Here is a 15,351-nt window from a genome sequence, read left to right on the forward strand (position 1 = left end):
AGTTTATAATGAGCTGATGTTTTAATCAAGGAAGTTTTGTATTAAAACATATGTATGTAGTATAGGCTATTTTTCATTTAAAGAAAAAAAAAAAGAAAAACCTAAGCTATAGAGTGGGTCAATGAAGAAAGTGGATGGCTGGGCCTAATACTGGCACCGCTCCTGGACTAGTCCCTGGCCCACATTACCCTGAACTAGACTGAGCAATTTTATAACTACATGTTTGCCACATTGCAAAATGTAAAAGTAAAGCCTATTTTTTATTAAGGCACAAAAAAGTTGTAGTATGACATTATGCCTTTCTGCTATCATGTCTGTTATTTGACCCATGCTCATTTTAATGTTCGTAAGAACCTGTCTTTGCTGTCACTGTTAATCAGCTCTGTGTTTGGATCTCACGGATGCTTCTTGACAATAACCTTGCCTGTTCCTTTGTATGTATGCCTATTTTAATGGTTTTTGACTTAAGATTTTTTCCCTGTTACTGATCTTGACTCCATATCCTTAGGCTGAAAGAATTACAAAGACAAGTCCTTCCAGCAGTTTCAAAAGTTGTCACTTGAGCTCCTTAGAGTGCTGCAGTGTCCTTTACCTTTTCATAACTTTGCCCTCAAAACGTAGGTAACATACAAATAGAATAAATGTGTTCACAGGTGAAAGATTCAGACTACATGGGTTTGTATGATTCAATATAGCCTTCTTCATCTTTTGCACATCATAATGAAACATCTCAGAACCCTTAGGTATTATTTGTTGAAAACACCTAAAGTTTATTTCAGATGTTATTTCTTTCTTCTAGTATTTACACTACAAAATGAGATGCAACTTTCTGAATTTTATTTTGTTGTCTCAAAAGACAAAGTACATTCTGCTTATACTAACTTCTGTTCTTGTCCGAAGAGAAAAAAATGTCTTGATCTCTTTGATTTCCTGTCTAATGGGGAATACTTCCAAAAGCATGGTTTCTTCATGCTGCTGGCATTATATCTCCTGTGGCAAAACATTCTCAAGATTTTCTTGGTTCTTATTTTACCTGGGCTGCTACATTCTCAAAAGATGTTATAATTTCTGTTTTCTGTGAAATGTGTCCAATTTATTCCTCTTTTTAAACTAGTTTTTCCTGACCCTGATCATGCGTGTTACATAATCTTAATTGAAAAGAACACATTTTTCATGTTTCTCTGCTCCTGCATTGTTCATCATTGACACACATTTGATATAAGATTTTGAATCCACCAATTACATTTTTAAATATAGTTGTTCCTTATTCTTACTGTTTTCAGAGGATGACTATGTTTGTGTCTGTAAGCTACGACTAGGAAATTAATTTTCTGTTTTGCTCTCTTGCTTCTGTCTTTATTTTTTGAGTCCTGTTTCAAATAAGGCTGCCTACTGCCTCCTTTTTGTTGTTGTAGTTTTTAAGTAATTTTCTCAACTCCAAATCTTGTCTTCTTCCTTGAATTCTGCTTTTTTTGCGCCTTCTTATATACAGTAGACCCCAGCAAAGTCACGATTCAGAGTTTGCTGCCTCAGTCATTCACTGATTTTTCTAATTGTTAGTGGAAACCATAAATATCCTCCACAATTTTTATGGCTTTTTTCATGGCAATACTGTATTGTAGAGAGAACAGGAAGCAACTGTAGGGGAAAATGCGGCTTGGGATGGTGAAAGTAGCCAATAAAATTTAAAACTGCAACTCCCAGCAGTCCCTGCAGTGGCTTTGATTGGTCTTCTGCTGAGGGTGCTGGGGCTGTTGGGGGTCAAAGGATGTCAGTGCGGCTTTTAAAAAGGGGGCTGGTAACCAAAAGCAAAAAAAAAAAAGTTTTTGTTTTCATTTATTTCATTTGTTTTCATTACATTCTTTATTTGCTGTTTGATTACCGGTTTGCTTTGTTTTTGTGTCTGTTTGTGAGTGCGCGCGGGTCAGGCCAAGGCTGGGTGCGTCCCTGGAATCTCCATCATAAAAATAAATAAATCGCCGTCTTCTCGACCGTGTGAATCTTGGCGGCACCGGACCGCTACAGCGTTATTCATTTCTCCTTGCTGCTGATTGACTGTGTTGCATCTCCAGCTGAGTGTTCTTGTGTTTTCCATTTTGCTCCTCTTAACCCTTAAACCTCCACAACCGGCTATAGTCGTTTCCCATGCCATTTGCGAGCACGCAGGAGCTGATCAGTCAGTGCTGTACATTTGTTGAGCAGCCAGCCCCTTGTGAGCAGGGGGGCTGAACGCACCCCTAAAAGACACGGACGCTCCTCAAAAAACCCCTCTTAAAAAAACGCTGATAGATTACCTTCACATTGCTCCCTTACTTGCTGGGCTTACTTGCGGCTGCTCTGTTGCGTGAGATGCTTCTTGCGCGACACTATGCTTTCTTAAAAGCCTGAACAGCACCTGTCCTTTTTGGCTGATTGCTTTGTTTCTCTCTCCTCCCCCAGACATCCTGTGCTCCTGTTGGGCATCCTGCTCCCGTTGTGCTCCCCTATGATGTTTGTCTATTCTTTAACTAACTGCATACTGAGCTCATTTTACTTCTGAAAGAGACATGTTTGTTTGAAGTGTTTGAATAAAGTTCCTGTCTCTACAATCTCCTGTGTTTCTGTGCAATTCTTTGACCCAAGCGTGACACCCTGCAGCCTCACTGTCCCTGGGATTGAGCCGCTGCACTAGACTAGCCTGCCAGCGTCAGCGTTTACCTCTGTGTGCTTGCGTGCAGCCAGTTCAAGTGCAGTTGGTTCTATGATTTACTGAATTTCATCCATGGCGTCAGTTGCACATTGTACATATTGTTCCAGTATTTTTTTAAATAGTTTTTACAGTTCATTAGCAGTGTGTAAATGATTAGTGTTGCAGTAATTGTGATGCTAATGCATGAAAAAAATGTGTTCCATTAAAATTTCACTTTTTCTTTGTGAATTGTGACGTTTACTTAAAAAGTGCAGCAAAAAAGTATTTGGCGTCCAGGGATGCATTAACCCCCAAGTATGTGGCAGTTTAAGGGTTAAAGCCCCAAGATGCCGCCGAAATGCCCTGTACCTTCTAAGGCTTCTGGCAATGAAAACGCGCTTGCATGAATTACACATGAATTACAGTACAAATAGCGGTAACATAGATATTTTACATTCTAGCACTGCGGGAGACATAGCAGTACAGTATACAGGTTTACCTTTACATTCTTTATTTTTAGGTAATGTATTAAGCTGAATTTGAAATTAAATGAAAATGTTTTGGGGACATATTTATGGTTTAAGCTATAAAAATAGGCATTTTTTAACCACATCGAAAGTTTACGGTTTTTCACAATTTTCGCAAATTCCTTTTTTACGATTTTTAATTGCTGAACTTGTGGCTTCAACTCATGAGACTTAAACAGTTACAAAGTTGAATCCAACCATCAGCTTCATCATTTTCCTGTCTCATCCTGTGGGTTTCTACACTATCCTCAGGGTGCTCTCAGAAAACTCACTTGTGGAAGAGAGTGCAAGACATAAATGTGAAAAGGAGTCTGTGGATGGAGTTGGAAGGGCTGTAGTAGTACTGTACCATGGCCTATAAATCGAGTGTTCCTGAAAACCATTTCTGTACCTATGACTCCACTTGATGGTTGTGGAAGAGGAAGATTCCATTCTTTCAAATTAAGCACTAGGTCAAATTCAACACTGAACTGGATAGCAGTTCATCAAAGGGAACAGGTATGCAAAAACTCATATTTATTCATATATTTTAGAGTTACTAATTATTCTAGCCTCCATGACTTTGGAATGTGACATTAAAGGTGGAGTTTCGATTGAAAACACTCACAGAATGTATGCGCAAATGCAAATTTCCAATCACTATTTCCCCAATAAAGTTCTTTAAAAAATGTTTGTTGGTAACTTTCTTGATCTATGTCATGTTGTTTAATCACTAATTAAAGGTAGTAACCTATATTAAGATGTAAACAGGTATTTAGCAGTACATCAATAATGCCCGAGTGCCAGATATTTTTTACAGTGACAGTTTGACTTTTCCAAAATAATGCTTCATTTTTTAATGCTAATCTATCTCTCCTTTGAATACAGCACAGTTAAATTTTAAACCATTATCTGTGACTGAAGAGTTACTTGACGCATGAATACTAATCATATTTGGAAGATGAGTAATAATCCAAGACACACACTGAATTTTAATTTTGAAATATGATAAAAATCTTATTTAAGTTGATTTGATTTATACCATACTGTATATGAAGACAATCTCTGCCCTGGATATGCTTAGTAAAATAAGTGTATATCTAGGGAATACCTTTCTTCTGACTACCCTACAGTTTTCTTTACACAAGAAATCACTTCTTTAACACTGTTCACTGAGGCAACAGTTAATTTAATGAATTAGGCTGGGACAAATGATATTGAAGTACCACTGTTTATCTCCATGTACTGTATATTAAAAGCCTAACAGCTTGATTCAATCTGGTCAGCTCCTTTACCATCACCGCTTCAGCACTGTACCTCACATCAAATCAGCAGATATTGTGATTCTGTTAATTCTTTAAAAGTCTGTAGCTGTAGTTTATTGCAGCTCTGCCAGGCTCAAGGCAAGCACCAGTAGAAGACTGCATTTACTCATTATCACACTGATTTTAAAATGCAAGGAAAATACCCAAAATCTGTACTGTATTCCATCAGTACCTTTATTATGCCCTATGCATGATTATATATAAAACAATACAACTTGTTTTTTGTGTAGCACTCTTTACTGCACGGAGTGATTCGAGCAATTCTCAGTCAAAATACAGTGGTACCTCGGTATACGTCTGCTTTGGAATACGTCCAACTTGTTATACGTCCTGTTTGGACACAAAAAATTTTGCTTGACATACGACCTTTGTTTGGAATACAACTCGCATGCTAGAACACCGCATGTGGTATAGCGGGTCCGTGGCTTCAAAAAAAGGGTCAGGTTTTAACCTGTATAGCCGTGTCATTCTCCATGGACGCGATTGCACAACCACGGGGATGTTAATGAGGTAGTTGGAGCGAGTCACACTTGTACAGGTGGGCTGTGATCGGGAAGGGTGAGACTGCATTTTGAACCTCGGATTTTATCGGATTTATTTATTGTTGTTTTTACCCCCACAAAACACTTGTTTTTATGGATATTTATTAAATAATTATTTATTGAAACCAGATGCACTGCAATTTTTGTTTGGACACTGATTTTTGTTTTAAATAAAAGCACTTGGCATTCTTGCACTATCCCCTGGCTTCATTTGAGAATTGTCCTCATGTGTCAGCTTATCTCAGTGACATTACCGATGCTGTCAGGTTCAGGGCTCCCTGTAAGGACGTATGGGAGCGGACCTGCATCGTCACACCGCGCGTTACTCTACGCTGCCCACGAGCGTCAGTACGCCAGTTGCTAGCATTCAGTGAACAACCCATGCTATAAGTCTATGTGAATTTTCACGTGATTTTCTGTTTTTTCACGTAAATTTGAATTAATTGTTGAAAAGTATGAAGGTGGCATGCGTATCCGGGACATGTCTGCTGCATAACGTATGTCGAGAACGACGGTATCTACGATTGTGAAAAACAAAGACGTTATTAAAAAGTAAAGTGAGGTTAAATTTTAATTTATTTAATCTAATTGCTTTTGTATTTTTGTATTTTAGTATTAAGCAGTGTTTAGATTATTTTGTACAACCCCATCAATGTACTGTATAATATGCCAATAACAATAGGATTTTTTTTCATGGGAACGGATTAATCATTTTCCCCTTATTTCTTACGGGGAAAAATTCGTTTGGTATACATCCTGTTTGGTATAAGTCAAAGGATCTGGAACAGATTGAGGATGTATACCTAGGTATCACTGTACAAGTATAGATTATACCAATTACTAAATACAGAACTGGTACATATATAAATGCAGATTTGTTAAAACACACATTATATAAAGTACTCTTTGATTGTCCTTTCTATAAAAGGCAATATATGAATTGAAAAGTAAAGCAATTACAAGACTATATATATTACTTTTTTATTTATTTGTCTATGTCCCATTAATAAAATACACAGATACAGAGAATGGCTGGAAGTTTTGTATTTTTCCTCTAAATCCATCCACTATTTTTTTTTTTTTAATCTAACCTGCTTATCTACAGTATTTCAAGGTCACAGTGCACTGATGCCTGTCTTAGCAGCATAGAGTACCAACCAAAATTGGAGGGGGTAGGGGGCAGTCCATCAGAGAGAATAATCACACACATACTCATAGAAAACCCCATTGCATTAGTGGAACATCTGAACAAAATGTACCACAATTACAAAATAATCAAAGCACTGACCTGAACAATTTTATCATGGTAGTAATAGTATTTACCATCTTCTAAAATGACAGGAAGGAGGAGATGCATAATGTGCTTTTCTCACACTTTTACTGCTTGAATTAGCTTAACATATTTAACAATACAGTTACAGCAGTTAAAAATGCCAAATACCAGTTAATTTAAAAAATCACTGTCTTACATAATGCATTGTGCGCAAAGGCTCATAATTTGAAAACTTAACTGTCATCACAGTTCATAAGTGCAAAAGTTATGTTTTTGTACTGTACACACACAGGTTGAAAAGGCTTGGTTCATGAAGTGTAGTCAATTCTTAAAATCTTCTTTTTATTTTATTTTATTAAAACTTTTATCTACTTAATAGTAATTCTTGGGCAGGACCTAGGTTATGCATTTCTGTGTAAGTTTTGTTTTCAGCGTTGTCTAAAAAGATGCTCTGTTCACTTCTACTATAACTTACCTTTGAAAGTTTGCAGTTAATCGTAGGTGTGCAAGTGAAGTTAAATTTAAGGCATTAACCTTTGTAAGAAAGGCACTATATTGTGCCCGACCCGACACAGATTGGACACGGGAGGCACGTGTAAAATAAACAAAGAACTTTTATTTTTCTTCAGCTGGAGGGCACTTCTTCCCTGTAAACCCTCCAGCCACAACACAGTCCCAAATAATAATAATAATAATTCATTACATTTATATAGCGCTTTTCTCAGTACTCAAAGCGCTAAAACACTAAGCACACCAGTAATGCAAAAGCACTTCTCTCTCTTCCACCACCACTCCTCCTCAGCAAGCTTTGTCCACCTCCACCCGACTCTGGCCGCTGAGTGGTGGTCGCTGGCTCCCTTGTATTGGGTACCCAGAAGTGCTCCAGGTGGTTGATTATCGACATCCAGCTGCACTTCCGGATAAGGCGAAACCAGTGCCCAAAAGGGGCCAGCCACTCCTGTTGAAGCAATCCCTGGAAGTGCCTGTGGAACCCCACAGAGCTGTACAGAACTCCAACCCCCATGAAGCCCTGGGGGAGTCCTAGACCCCGCTGCCACCCAGGGAGGCTGCCATCTAGCGTACAGGGGGAGATACTGGGCTTCCCACCCTTGTCCCCCTGGCAGATGTGGTGAAGGGGCGTCCTGGCCAGGCATGGGCCCTGTCCATCCGTCACACCTTTATCATGTATGGTATTATTTTACAAGTGCATTTATGTCATTTAAACATGATTTTCCCTCTGCAATCAAAGAACTTGAAGTAAATTATAAATTAAAATTAAAAAAAAAAAACTGGTGACACTGTGTCATAATACTCTGCATGCACCAAGGCTAACTTCAAATTCTCAAGTTGGTTCTGCTTTAATTACCAAATGAAGATGAGTCTTTTTGTGTTTAGTCTGCATTCACAACAGGGTTAGATGAGTCCAGACTCTATCCTGAAAGTAACAAGACACACTGCCAAACTAAATCTGCCTGGTGTGCTAGTCCACTGCAGAATGCAATTTCATGCATGCACAAGGCACCAGTTTATTCCAATCAGCACTAACATTAAAACCTTAGTGACAGGTGAAGTGAATAACATCATCGAGGGGTGGGATATATTAGGCAGCAAGTGAACAGTCAGTTCTTGAATGTGATGTGTTGGAAGCAGGAAAAATGGGCAGTCTTAAGGATCAGAACCACTTTTACAAGAATAAAATTGTGATGGCTAAATGAATGGGCCAGAGCATTTTCAAAACGGCAGGTCTAGTGGAGTGTTCCTGGTATGCATTGGTTAGTACCTTCCATAAGTGGTCCAAGGAAAGACAACCTAGTGATAGGGTCATAGGTGCCTAAGGTTTGCTGATTCACGTGGGGAGTGAAGGCTAGCCTGTCTGGCCTAGTCCTACATAAGAGCTACCATAGCATAAATTGCAGAAAACATAATGCTGGCCATGAGTGGAAGATGTTAGCACACACAGTGCATCGTAGCTTGCTGTGTATGGTACTGAGTTATTGCAGACTGGTCAGATTGCCAGTGCTAACCCATGTCCACCATTGAAAGCACCTGGGCACATGAGCATCAGAACTGGAGCAATGGAAGAAGGTGGCCTGATTTGAAAATCTTTTAGATCATGTGGACGACCAGGTCCGTGTGCATCATTTACCTAGAGAAGAGATGGTACCAGGATTTACATGATTAGTTAAGCTTTATACAAATGATATAATGTGGAAAATCAAAATTGTATCAAGTAAGTTCAAGTTTTGTAATTTGGTGTAAATCCTACGATGTCTAATGATTCAGTTAAATGTACAATGCTGTAATATTTTGCATTCTTTCTTTTAATCAAAAGAATATTACTAACTTTTTTTCTTTAGCTTGTATAAATCCACCTGTTAACTTATCAATTCCATAAAATAACTATGTCTGTGCTAAAGTTATTTACATTTACTGAGTCATAAAATGAAGTCAGCATTGTTTCTCAGTGGTTATACTGCTGCCCTGCTCTCCTTTCTTGACCTGGTCACTGTCTCTGAAGAGTTTTCTCTTTCTCAGTGTGCCCCTATGGGATTTCTTGATGGTCTGTGTTTTTCTGTAACATCCCAAAGATAGCCACAGAACCATACATGTCATTCTTTAATTGAGCAGATATTAATGAGTGTGGCATGTGCTTAAGTGTAACCCTGCAATTAAATGGGTGGTTTCACCCTCAGCTCATAATGGTCAGATAATCCATGTATGTACATACCGTTAAATTTTTAGATTTACAAAAATATTGCATGAACCTAAGATATCACGTATACTTGGGTGTTCTTCCAAAATTATTGGCAGCAGAAGTTTATATTTTCAGTAATTACAGAAAATAGTTAGGGAACATGCAGCTAAAACGTTTAAATGATTTCTCTTGACAGGTAATCTAGCGAATAAGACATCCTTACATCCGTGCATTTCTTTCTTTAGAAAGATGACGCAATATTAAGTTTCTGCTTAAGACTGTGGCTAGGGTGTGCAGCTGAAGTCTTGCATGACCTACCAAAGGAAAAGAGGGAAATGTCACTGTCTCATACAATGCACCATGGTTAGCTTTGTTTTGGAGAAATTAAATGATTAATGCTGTAGTTTTGTGTTTGGAAACAGAAAACAGAATTTTTCATAGATGTATAGCTGTGAAGAACATAAAATGTATTTTTCAAAACTGCTTGTTCTCTAAGTATTACAGTCCTGAAAAGTTTTAGCATTAAATATATTTCACGTCATCAAAGTAAAGATTATAAATATAGCTTAGATATTTCAAACTTGAAGATTGTTACTCTATACTAACACTGTTATTTTCATCTATGTTTAGTAGACTTAATTTTATGTGCTCCATAGCTATGGTCTTTATTTAAAAGTTAGGTTAGAATCTCTGTTGCCTTGAAGTTTAGCCTCAAAAATAAACTCAACTCTCTGGCTGTTGTTCAAAAATCTCTGAGTTGGCAAGCCACCAGTTTACAAAATTAGGTCAACCACCTCAGTTATCTTGGCGCAAGAGGGTAAAATGACTAGTAAAATAAAGAACACTGCCTGCAGTGGAAATGTACTTTTTGATTGTAATTGGTCAAATCAATAGATGTTGTTAACCTCTAAGCAGAAATAATAGTTTGAATTCATGGCACATTTCTCTGTTTTTCCGTGAATTTTTGAAAATATCAGAAGTGTAAGCTAGATACTTTATTAATCTCAGAAACCTTTTTTGATAGATTTGATAAATACATTTAATTTTTATAGGTTCTTATGAATATTATAGCATGGTTTCCCTCACTCAACGGCAAGATATTAGTGTTACTTACTATACATTTATTTTAATGTAAAATTAGATCAAGATAGTGACTCAGCAGTTGGCACTGCTGTCACACAGCACCAGGGATCCGAGTTTGAATCTTGCCATAAATTCTAACTATATTTGCCCTAGGGAAACATACTTATGCACTGCCTAATTTAATCGGCATGAGCAACATCAGGCGTCTCCACTTGTGTTTTGTATTTGTAAGTCACCTTGCAGGATAAATGTATCTGTTTTTTTTCAGGGCCTATATCAATTCTATTTTTTTTGTTTCTTTTACTCTTTTTACACTAAGTTCATTCATAAGCAGCCATGTATAAGCTTTGTGTTCAGTATTAAAGTGGTGTTAAACTGTGGATCATAGGCGTTACCTGTTTATTTTTTTACAAAATGAAATTCTGTATGCTGATTGTTCAGTGACCTTTAAAAATACTTAAAATAAATAAAATCCAGTTAAAAAGCGAAACATCCATGCTGATAACTTTCAGGGCCTTTTCTCATGCTTTCCCAATCCATTTCTTTGGTGGTGTTTTTCATTTGTTCATGCTTTTTTCATTATTATTTTCTCTCTTCTTCATTTCAGTCTGTGGTAAACCTGATTAGTGAACTACAGGAGCAGATGTGTAGATTTCAGCAGGAGATCAATATCCGAATCCTGGAAAAAAATGCACAGGAACACAGACCTGCTGAATATAAAGATAAGGAGCTACAGCAAGACACAAATCCCACCCTGAATGTTTCTAGTTATGGACTGCATTGTTACTGTGGTGGGGAGAAAGTAGGCATAGATTCTCTTAGCATGAACAGACTGTTTTGATTGTGGACTAACCAGCTAATACTGTGGCATCTGGTCTGTGTTGGTGGTGAAAAGTGTGCAAGGAAAAAAACAGTTAAGCTTCTTTTTAATTATAGTAGATTGGTGGTCTAATAAGTCATGCTCCTTTAAAAATTAAATGCATGCTACAAATTTTGTTGCAGTATTTCAACCATTTATTTTCTCTTCTTGACATGAGTGTAGAATAATTTCTGATCTTGTCATTCTTCTTTTTTCATCTCTTATAATCTTATTTCTGTAAATTTGCTATCAAGGTACACAGCTACCTCTTCACGTCTTTAATCTTGGAGTAAACACTTGTTACCATTTCACAATCATAATGGTGATGGTTCTTATCTTTCATATATTCATTTTCTGAGTATCCAGGTATGAACAGACTATTAACCTCAATCCATCTCTACAGTAGACACATTTACACCTATACCAGACCAATTTCTAGTCAACTGATTCGACTACTGTGCACACCTTTGTAATATAGAGGGTACCCAGAGTATCCTGTGAAAATTTATAGAAACAAGAAAATGTGCCAGCTCTGTACCTTACAGAGTAGTAAGTAAAATGGAACTAGAACCCAGGTGCTTGAAACTATAACACAACATTTAAACATGGTACTGTACTGTTGTTCCCTTCTTTATTAATAGTCAGTCATTTACTTTTATACAAAGCCTATTGAAGTGAAGGCATCCTCACAAGCTGCTTTAATGTATATTAGAAAGTGAAAACTAGGTTACCTAGTAAATAAAGAAGATTTTGAGTAACATTTTTAAAAGCCATTGTGTAAAATAACATAGTTAGATCTGCATTTTCCAATTACTGCTTCCAGGTGGCTGAAAATTATCCTGCCAGCATTAGCCATAAGGGAGGAATCAAACTTGGATAGGGACCCAGTGCATCACATAGCCCAAACACAGTCATACCCACTGACCGACGTGGCCAACTTAGAGTGAGCAATTATCCACTATGGATGTCTTTGGGTATATAAAAGGAAAGGCAGAGTACCCAGGAAGAAAAAATCAAGACATTGGTTGAACCTGCAAGCTTAGAAAGATAGTGTGAGACTCAAACCCAAGATTCTGGATCTGTAAGGCAGCAGCCTTAACCCCTAAGCCATCTTGCTCTCCATAGCCTGTGACGATGCGGGTTCAGCTCCATGCTCCTCTTCTATTAGGGAGCCCTTGAACCCTTTACCGTCGGTAATGTCACCGATGAGCTAGTCAGTGAGGCAATAAACAATTGAGCAAGAGGATGGTTAAAAAGTGCAAAGTGCTTTTATTAATCAATCCAAACAAAACGTTCAAAGTAAAGTGCAGTCGTGCAACGTTCAATAAATAAATAATCCATAAAATGAAACGTGGAGGTTAAAAATAGAAAAATCTTCTAAAACAACGAGGTTAAAACGTCTACAGGAAACAGTCTTTAAAACAAATGACAAACCCGGCGCTTCTTTTCTCTGGCAGCTCCCCTGCTATACCCATATGGGCGCTGTACAGGAGAATCGCCCTGCTTGCAGCTGACCTTCTCTCTGCCTTCCGTTCCAGCTTCTGCTGTTTGAATTGCCTCACCGACCCCTGGCTCCGGTAGGCTCTTCCAGCCAGCGACTTGGGTTCCACAGCAACCAGGGCGCTCATGCTGTGGAATACTCGCCCCAAGTCCAACTCCCGCTGCCTTCCGTGGCCTTATGCGGAGAGTCATCAATCTTCCTGTCACTCCTGCCCTTCAGAATGCTCTGCGGGAGCAAACACTGCTGCTACTCTTCAGGTGTCGGCCCTACACCCAAGCTACCGGTACAGCTGCCCGTGAGCCTGCACTCATTCGCTCTCTTGCACCGACTTTCTCCTCCTCCTACTGTTTCTTGCCCTCTCCTGCAACCTCTGTTTCTTTCTTTCCTTCCTTTTACTTTTTGTCTTTTTCTTTTCTCGCGCTTCGCTATATATGCGGGGAGGACATAGCAGCTGCAGCCCATTAGCCACAGAAACAATCATGGATGTGGGCAGTTTCCCACCTGTGCACTTAGGTGAAACCGCCCACACCACAGATCACCCTGCGGCTTGCTACAGCCACCACGCCCCCTCGCTAAGCCGCGAGCGCGGCGATTATTTATTTAATTAAAAATGGCCTTTGGTGGGACAGCTGTGGACCCATAACACCACATAGCCATGTTAAGAAGTTAGAATAAAAAAAAAATATATATATATATATATATATGTAGAGGGTGTCCCAAAATTCACGCAAGAAGTAATTTTGATAGAGAACACAGGTTTTTAATTAAAAATGTGTGGAATAGCATATCGGGTAAATGGCCTCCACGGCTTTGCTGGCACATACGCACTCTTCTGTCGAAATTTTCCATGACCGTTTTGCATAAATGTGGCTGAATTTCGTTGATACAGTGCTCAATTTCCTCCTTCAAGGCGTGGGTGGTCGTGGGCATGATGGCATAAACCTTAGAGTTCAAAAAACCCCAAAGAAAAAAGTCCAACGGCATTAAATCGCATGATCTGGGCGGCCAATTCTGATCACCAAAACGGGAAATTACACGACCAGGAAATGACTCATGCAGTAATTGAATTGTTTCTTGGGCTGTATGACATGTGGCACCGTCTTGTTGAAACTACATGTCGTCCACATCCATATCTTGCAATTTAGGCACAAAAAGCTGGATTATCATGTCGCGATAGCGAGCACCATTAACTGTTATTGCCTGACCAGCCGCATTTTCGAAGAAGAATGGTCTGATGATGCCTCCAGCCCAGAATCCGCACCAAACAGTGACACGTTGTGGATGCATTTGTTTCTCAACAATCACTCGTGGATTTTCTGAACCCCAAATGCAACAATTTTTATGATTAACGAAGCCATCAAGATGAAAATGAGCCTCATCGCTGAAGATGATTTTGTTCGAAAAATCGCATTCACTTGTTGTTGTTCCAAAATCCATTCAACGAACTCTCTTCGCTGTGCGTGGTCAGTAGGCTTCAGTTCTTGACTCAATTGAACTTTGTAAGCATGAAGATGCAAATCTTTAGTGAGAATACACTGTAGAGAAAGCTTCTGGAAATGTTCAATTCTTGACCACGGTGCCGAATTGATGTTCCTGGACTCTCAGCAACACTCTCACGAACTGCTTCGATGTTTTGTGTTGAACGACTTGTTGAAGGACGACCAGAGTGTCTAAGATCGCTAATTGATCCAGTCTCCCTGAATTTTTTAATTAATCTCTTCACAGTTGATGAAGTTAAATCACTATTCCGACCATATTTTGTACGAAAATTGCGAACTGTAGCTGCCAAACCTTCATTATTTTTAAAATATTGCTCAATAATGAAAACGCGTTGTTCTTTCGTGTAGCGCTCCATTTTTAATAACCCTGAACTGTGAGCTGTCACGCTGTCTTTTTTTTTTTCGTTGGCAACACTTTACCGCACAAATGGCGCCAAATTCAAATCTTGTGTGAATTTTGGGACACCATATATATAATAAAGATGTATTAGTGGAAAATATGATATAAGAGGTAAACTCACACATTATCTGCAAGACACGGTTTTAAACTACATAATGCAGGAATACAACTACATTTCTCTCAATTCCTGTTTTAATAATGAATATTCTTTCATTGTTGAATGCAAAAAACAGTTTGGAATTGATGAGAGTGAAGTTTTAATCATTTCCTGTCTCCATCTTTTTTCTTTTCTTTGAAAAATAACCCAATATGTTTCATTACCTTCTGTTAAATCTTCTCATTGGTTTTGGATTAGCTTAGGAAATAATACATTGGCATTCTTTTAGTGTAGCCGGAACAAGCCGTTTCTTAGGGTAAAATAGTCCTGAAATATATACTGTAGCATTTAAAATGTTAGTTTTAAATATATGGTTCTTGGGATTCTATTTCTTCTTTTGTATGCCTGCATTATTTCTGGTAAATCAGTAGTTGATATAATACACACCTGGCATTGTGGTTATAATTTTCGTTGTTATTTTTTTTCTTTAACTTAATATTGAAATATGCTGTAGAGTAGACCCACAGACAATGAATATTTTCATGACACCATTGTTATTTTTTATTTTACTGTGATTTTGGATAGTGAAAAATTATAATGCTGCTTTATTTAATTAATATGATGAATAATAGTATTTTTCAGATTTTTCTATATTTAATTCTTCCGCTCCCACTTAAGTATTAAAAACATTAATGTCACTTTAATTATATTAGTCCATATCTTACACAGAGTAAAAAAGAATTTATTCTTAGAAGAGTGATTTTCTATTACTCGTGTGTGATTTTGAAGCTAAAATATTCCAATGTTGTTTTGGCAAGGGTGAACTGTTCTTCTGCTTTTAACATGTGTTGCAGATTACATCTGCATCTGTACTGTATACAAATAATGAAATAAATCTTTCTG

The 15,351-nt window shown here is 38.0% G+C and overlaps 1 protein-coding gene across 13 annotated transcripts in view; it reads left to right on the forward strand.

The window, feature by feature from the left end:
* Window positions 1–15,351, forward strand: part of ppfibp2b (PPFIA binding protein 2b) — a 306,312-nt gene that overhangs the window by 202,104 nt on the left and 88,857 nt on the right. For 10 of the 13 annotated variants that reach the window (XM_051922751.1, XM_051922759.1, XM_051922753.1 and 7 more), the window contains one exon: window positions 10,700–10,894. The exons of the other annotated variants lie outside the window; for them this stretch is intronic. In XM_051922751.1, the coding sequence (XP_051778711.1) occupies window positions 10,700–10,894 (195 nt within the window). The remainder of the gene's footprint in view (window positions 1–10,699; window positions 10,895–15,351) is intronic. 13 annotated transcript variants of the gene reach the window in all.

Source organism: Erpetoichthys calabaricus, chromosome 2, assembly GCF_900747795.2.
Source record: "Erpetoichthys calabaricus chromosome 2, fErpCal1.3, whole genome shotgun sequence".
In the NCBI taxonomy this organism is placed as follows: Eukaryota; Metazoa; Chordata; class Cladistia; order Polypteriformes; family Polypteridae; genus Erpetoichthys; species Erpetoichthys calabaricus.